This window comes from Rhipicephalus sanguineus, chromosome 3, assembly GCF_013339695.2.
Source record: "Rhipicephalus sanguineus isolate Rsan-2018 chromosome 3, BIME_Rsan_1.4, whole genome shotgun sequence".
NCBI classification, from domain to species: Eukaryota; Metazoa; Arthropoda; class Arachnida; order Ixodida; family Ixodidae; genus Rhipicephalus; species Rhipicephalus sanguineus.
Window position 1 is genome coordinate 10,877,880 of NC_051178.1, and position 7,312 is coordinate 10,885,191.

The 7,312-nt window shown below is 47.7% G+C and overlaps 1 protein-coding gene across 1 annotated transcript; it reads right to left on the reverse strand.

Annotated features, from left to right (window-relative positions):
* Positions 1 to 3,491: 3,491 nt before the first annotated feature.
* Positions 3,492 to 6,947, reverse strand: LOC125757551 (putative nuclease HARBI1). The gene is made up of 2 exons (XM_049413131.1): positions 6,495 to 6,947; positions 3,492 to 3,512 (listed from the first exon to the last, which is right to left on the reverse strand). The coding sequence occupies exons 1-2, from the start codon at positions 6,945 to 6,947 to the stop codon at positions 3,492 to 3,494; spliced, it is 474 nt and encodes a 157-aa protein (XP_049269088.1).
* Between the last annotated feature and the right edge of the window lie 365 nt (positions 6,948 to 7,312).

The following is a 7,312-nucleotide window of genomic DNA, read 5'->3' on the forward strand; positions in this document are numbered from 1 at the left end:
ACGTCAGTATTATCGTAAGTAAGTACACTTTATGGTGGAATCATGTGAATATCATACGTAACTTCCGTTAATATATTGCTGCGAAATCGAGCAATGCTTCAACATAGCTTGCTGAACCATAGCAATAAAATGTAATATTTATTAGACTGCTATAAAAGCGGATCCAACACTGGAACCACATACGTTCATCTGATATGACGCCTGTGTCGTAGGGGTACATATATAGTTTATTGCTTTCTTGTAAAATGAGATAGCCAGCACCACAACCACAACTGACGTTGCACCGACATTATGCCTGCATAGGCTCTTTTTACAAACCAGTTCATAGACCTATCGTGGCTCTGTGGTAAAATACCTGAATGCCACGCAGAATGCTTGGGTTCGATTCCTGCTGGGATTCCAATTTTCATTTCTAGTCGTCGGGTGAACGCGGTCGACGTTGGTTTTTCTTAATGCTCTCATATTTAGGCCCGTATTCACAAACGAAACTTAAGTGGAGGGTTTGAGGAAAGTACAAGCATAAGGAAAGTTGCACGAAAGTATTTCGGGATCGACACTTAAGTATTAATTTCCAAAGTAGCACTTTTCGGGACAAGTATGCCGCCTGGTGTCGAGGCTGCGCGAATAACTGACGTGTGAGATGTTTTTAATTGCAGAATAATAACCTGTAGTTCAAAATTAAGTGGAAAGATATGTTGCGACGATCTCATGCACATGGTTCTGAGTGGAAGAACGAAATTTTTTGCCTTTTTAGTGCTTTGTTAGAACTCGTCTGGCCACATTGACCTGTAGTCACCATCGGTTTACCCTCGGTTATACCCCGGTCGTCGTTACCTCCTGCCGTGCAGATAGGTTCGTCGCGTTTGTTACGTGACGTGACTTGCAGTGTTCCTATGCCGCTTTTACGGGGTGGGCGCAATCGTTTTTACTCCTCCCGACGATGGAGAAGAAGAAAATATTTTCCGAGGATGGTCCTGCAATGTACAGTGTACCAGATACAGACTTTATTACTGCATCTAGATTCCGAAAATACGCACCACAGCAAGAATATGGTCACCTTTCTTTTCCTTGGAACAATAAATGGTGTCCCTCTCGTAAATTGGAGGTGGCCCGTACTAAACTTCGATGCCGTATTCCTCCTCTAAATTTTTATTTACACAGGGCTGGTCTGGTTCCGTCCCCTCTTTGCTTTTTATGTCAAGAGCCTGAAAACATTGATCACTTTTTAATACATTGCCGTCGTTTCTCCAGTCACAGGAAAAAGCATTTCGAATATTTATTCAGAAATTTGAACATTCCTCTAGATTCTGCAAATATGCTTTCCCTTGGGGCGTCTTCTCTGGGCCACAGCAACAGGAACGTTTTCATAGCTGTCTGCGAATTTCTTCGAGACACAAGAAGAGTTCCTTATTAAGTTATTTCCTATTGCAATTTGGTATTTTATAATTCTTTTCTCTAATTGATTATTTTCGATATTAAGGTTCTTTCCTCATTCTATTGGCACATAACCCAAAGATTCTTATTTTATTTTCAATTCTCGCTTGTCGTCCGAATAATTCAATTACTTTTGTGTAAATTCTAAATTTCCATGTAATGTTTACCGCCGGTTTCATGGCCAATGCCCCTTTGTGGGTAAGAGCCAGTAGAAGAGGATCAAGCAAGCAAGCAAGAGCGCGTCTTGCTTCTGGACCTGCTCTCGCGTCACCGCAGCGTCGTCGAGAACAAGAGGGCGCATGCGGCGTCCATGAGTAAGAAGCGGGACTCTTGGAAGAAGATACAAGATGAGTTCAACTGCCGCCACAACGTCACGCCGCGAAGATGGACTCAGCTGAAGAAATGCTGGGAGAATATGAAGGACAAGTGGCGGAGGACGAGCGCTGAGGACATGCGCGAACGCTTTGCAAACGGTAAGCATTACCTTGGCTGAAATTGTCAATTTCCGCATGTGTGAATTTACAGCGTGCAATTGCCCTCGATAACCTGAACCACGGCCGGGCTTGAGAGACGCACTCGTATTATTATGCAATTAGAAGGGACGCCAGCGCATCTGTCACGTCTCGCCGTAGTGCCGTAGTGAAACACATCAAAATAGCTAGAGTTGGCGCGCCGTAATTTTGTCGCAGCGTCTACAGTCGCGACCGCGTTTATTTGCACTTGCACTGGGTACAGCAAAGAGCTCTAATTACGGTGTTTAATCCGCTGAGCACGGCATGCGTCGCTGCGTTAGCACGTTTGCTCTGTGCGTTTTGCGCGATTGTTCAACGCTTGCTGATTACGACGTGCTTTTAGAAAAGAAACGTCCTTTGGGAGACTCATTTTTAGCCATGATGCACCCTTTTCTTTGGTTCTTTGCGATTTTAGGTGGTGGAACACCACCGCCAAGCCAACTGACAGATGAATTGCAGCGTGTTGACGACATCGCGTCGCACATGGCCGTTCGGATGCCCAATCCCTGCGACAGCGACCGCAGCCGACATGATGCTGTGCAAGGAGAATCGGAGTCTTCGAAAGCGCAGTGCACACCGGCTGTCGCTGCTCTGCTGTCGGAGACCCAAGACAGGCCTGTGGAAGAGTCCGGTTGTATCACTTTCTCGTATTTTCTTTTCATTGCCCATGTTTTATGTTTGTTTTGCTGAATTGGCTGTAACAAAAATATCCATCGTTTATTACGTTGGAATAATGACGCACACATATGCAACGTTCAGTATTTCAGTTGTCTTCCCAATAGTTTGTTTGTCAGACCTCGACGCTGTCAATCTGGTTGACTCCCCTGCCTTTCTATCCCTATATTCTCTATCTCGTTCTCTCTCGATGCTGTCACTCTTTAGCGGCTGACGTAATGGAGTATGTCTGAGTGAGGAATGAACAAGGGAACGTGAAAGCTTGAACACTTAACACATTAACAGGTTGCAGTGCGGGCCATTCATAAAAATGGAATGGCTACAATTAACACAACACAGCTGCATAGTGTGCATAATCAGCAAGGTGTTCAGAACATTGCGGCACTTTTCGTGTAGCTAAGCAGTATTCACGTGGCACTGTGCTCATTTCAACTGTTTCTGCAGGTTGTGACAACTACGACGAACCTACGAATCCATGGTCATGGGACGACATCGGCAGTCCGCTTGCAGACACCTCAACGGGGACTGCACTCGCCCATGGCCGCACCGGACACTTCAAAGAGCCCACCAGAGGCTGCAGCCGCACCACCAACAACACCTGCCAGCGCCGCTGCAGCGCCGATTTCTAGTGCCGCTGCGCCTCCTTCTAAACGCTCAACTAGCCGCATTGAAAGACAAACGGCGGTCTCTACTGAACTGGGTGCCCGCTTGGATGCCATCAAAGAGGAGCGTCAGCAAAAAAAAAAGAAAGAACATTTATTAAGATTGAAATTTATGTGCATTGAGCACAAACAGAAGAAAGCATTACACACTGAAAAATTGGAGCTTTGTCGACTGAAAATAGGCAATCAAAAATCAAAGGCAGAAATGCTAAAACTGCAGTTGGATGTACTGAAAAAACAGTATGAATAAAGTAACATGTCAGTGATCTCGTGTCATTTCGTTCAAGTGAAATACCGTGTCACTATGCTCTCCCTCATTCTGAAACCACTTGGTATGTCTGGCACAGGCGGCATGGCTGGTGGTGGTGGTGGAACAGATGAGGTAGAAGCCGCCGAACCGTCTTCATGAATTCCCGGGCTTTGTGGTGGAGGTGGTACGGGTTCTCTTAGGAGGTGGCCGAAATTATGCAGTGCGGCACAAGCTGTAATGACGATAGGAACAGAAGTTGTTTTAAATGCGAAGCATTTCTTAGCGAACCTCTGGCACTTTGAGTGTTTCTATCTACGTATCTATCTATCTATCTATCTATCTATCTATCTAGCCGCCTACGTATGGGTGCTCTCATGATCGCCCCCTTAACTTGGTGTTGACCAAAATTGGCATGGGAGGGTAAGAGGATTTGACGAATATGACTGTCGGGTCATGACATGAATAATGCGAAAATCCTGTCGCGTACGTCGTCAAACCCTTTCCTACAGACAAGTGTGGCACATACCCGTTTACCACGGGCCGCGCTGTACGGGTATGCGCCACAGGTGATTGACAGTTTATATTTAACCAGGAATGACGAGAACAGACATTGGTACCTTAAAGGCGAGAGCGTTTAGAAAACCCGACATCGACAGCGTCGACCCGACGAATGGAAAGAATGAAAACTACGATCCCAGCAGGAATCGAACCCAAGCATTCTGCGTGGCAATCAGGTATTCTACCACAGAGCCACGCGAGGTCTGTTAACTGGTTTGGAAAAACAGCCTATGCAGGCGTAATATCGGTGCAACGTCAATTGTGGTTGTGGTGGTGGCTATCTAAGTTTACAAGAAAGCAAGAAACACTACATGATACTCCTACGATGTGTACTCCTACGATACAGGCGTCATATCAGATTAACGTCTGTGGTTCCAGTGTTGGCTCCGCTTTTATAGCAGTCCAATAAACATTACATTTGAATTCCTATGATTCAGACAGCTGTATTGAAGCACTGCTCGACCCCGGAGGGATACACTAACAAAAGATACGTATGATATTCACATCACCGCACCGTAAACTGCACTTAGTCCGCCATAACGACGCAGTGCCCTCTTCATTTCTTAAGAGACTGGGCGATGGCCTCATGCTGACCAAGGATGATGCCAGATTGAGTGACAGCCGCTTTGTAGACTATGTTACATAGGCCGCATACGCCCAGGTAGTCTACGAATACGACAAGTGCCATCCACTGATGCTGGCCTACCTAGCACTATCCAGGTCTACGTAGCACTATACCTTACCGACGCGAAGGCTGACTTCAGGTCCCGAGAAGTCGCCGGCTCTATCGACAAACAATTTGTCGACGAAACGACCGAGGCATCCACTAATTCGAACAGCTGTACTATACATCGTACTTCACTACACATGGACTCTTCGTCACCGTGATCACGACCGGATCCGATAACAAGCCATGAACAGCTGCTGGTGCTCACTGATCACGGTGATAATAACCTCGTTCAAGAAGTGTCAAAAACCTCTTCCACACATGCACACGGGTTGGTGCAACGTGCGTGCGTTTCCATCAGAAGGGACAGGTATAAACAGTGCATATCAGCTTGCCGCTTATGGTGTTGATAATACCTACGTTGCCGTTGGCAGCGTTACCACTGTAAACAACTGGTTATATAACACATATGCGGCTCTTCAACATATATGAGTGCGTCTAAAATTTATAGAAATCTTTATAGTCATCTTGTAACGTTTCACTCTGTGAAAAGGAATTACGCTACAGTCACCTTCCCGCCGCACGCTTCGCACAACATCGACTCCCACGGTACGTGGGATCTGCCGAATTTTTTATCTGAAGCGTCATGTCGAGGCACGGAAAGCGTCCCTTCCACACTCCGAACTCCTCTCGATACTGCAGCGAGTCCTTGACAGGGACTTGTACCTAAAGAAAGCAATTTTTTTATTTTAGGCATTCTTTCGTACACGCGATAGTATTGATGCAACTCCAGCTCACCTGTGCTGAGGGCTGCCTTTCGTGCCTCTGTCCCTAAATGGACTCATGAGATAGGACCTGCAGGGATACCCCTTGTCGCCAAGTAGAATACCAGGTACAGTTCCTCTCTCATATTGCACTCTGGCAAAACTGTTGTCGAGTATCCTGCTGTCGTGAGCTGAGCCCGGCCAGCTGGCCACCAAATAAAAAAAATGAAGTTGAGGCCCTGTGATTGCCTGCAACACAAGACAACTTTTTAGATGCGAAGTATCTTATGGCGGAGTCCAATCCGGTGGTGGTGGTGGTGGTGGTGTGCGGCGTGACCACCCTTACTGCGCATGCGCATACCCTCTCCACTCCCCTCTCCCTCTCTCCCCTCACCCACTCCCCTTCCACTCTCTCCTCCCTTTCTCTTCTCTCCCCCCTTTCTCCCTCTCCCACTTCCCCCTCTCCACTTTCTATCTCCCCTCCCCCTCTCCCCCTTTCCACGTTTCCTCTGAAACGCGGGCTAGACATGCCGAAATTCTCTCCTGCGCAACGCCGCGATGAGCATCAGTGCATGCACGTCCCCTCCCCCTCTCTCTCGTCTCCTACGCTGCCTCCCTCTCGCACGCCTGCCGACTGCGTTCCCCGCTCGCCCTGTGAGAATTAACGACCAGGCTAGAGGGAAGACAAGACGCGCATTGCGCTCCTCTTCGCGTTCCACGACGCGAGGTCGGTAGCATGCCCAAAGAACGCCAACGGAACGCGATCGTGCAAGTGCTCCGGCTTCGCATCGCCTCATGGTCCCCTTTAGCGGGAAATGGTGTAATGTTTTCATGTTAAGCAGCCCAGAATGCTCCTGAAACCTAGTACAAATCATGTTGTGAATAGAATGTTACACTGCTACTTATGAAAACCTAATCGATCGGGCATTCGCATATTTGTTATTTATATCAATGGCAGTGTTGTAAACTTACCTGGACATTGATTGAGAAGTACCCCTTTCGATCCCGAAAGACCTCTGCGTCTTCGCCACCAGGATTTTTCATGGGCACATGAGTGCAGTCTATGCACCCACTTACACCAGGGAAACCGGCAATGGCATAAATCTCCTCCATTACCACGGCCGCTTCAGTGGCGTTGGGCAATTTCACAAGCTGAGGGAACAATGTGTCGGCTATCATTCTTGACAAGCGCTCGTTGATGCGTGATACGCTTGCTTGCGACACATTCACAAGGTCCCCGGTAACTACTTGAAAGGTTCCAGCGCCGTAGAATCGCAGCGCGATGAGGAGCTGGAGGAGGGGCGGAATGGGGTGGCCGCGTTCGCTGTCTTTTGGATGCAGCGGCAGCATTTCCATGAGGCGTATCACCGCTTGCTTGGAAAATCGGTACCGGCAGAGAAATTCCGTGTCGTTGTGCGCCTCCATGGGATTCTGGCGATCCCTCAGGACTGGGCGTAACGGCGGCGCATAACGGTATGCGCCGCCGTTACTCCCAGTTCTGCTTCTACACGGTCAGCAAAATCGGCGAAGTCAGCCAGACTACCGTAGTAGTCGACCATTTTGTTTTACGGAAAAACACGAAAGTGGTACTTCGTATCACGAAGCCATCGCGAAAAGGGCACTGAGAAAAGTACGAGGAAAGCGTAAGTTTAAGTTAAGTGTGTGGGGAAAGTTTCACAAACTGCACTTCAGGCTCACTTAGGAAAGTACCACTTTTCTGGTTAAGTAAGGCTCCTGAGAACGAGGCTATAGTTAGGCCCGTATTCACAAACGCAACTTATACTTTACTT

Coding starts and splice junctions, on each gene's coding strand:
- LOC125757551 (XM_049413131.1), bottom strand. CDS start 6,947: ATGGAGGCGCACAACGACACGGAATTTCTCTGCCGGTACCGATTTTCC. Junction 3,513..6,494: donor ACTTCTCAATCAATGTCCAG/GTAAGTTTACAA, acceptor CTGTTTTTTCAG/TACATCCAACTGCAGTTTTA.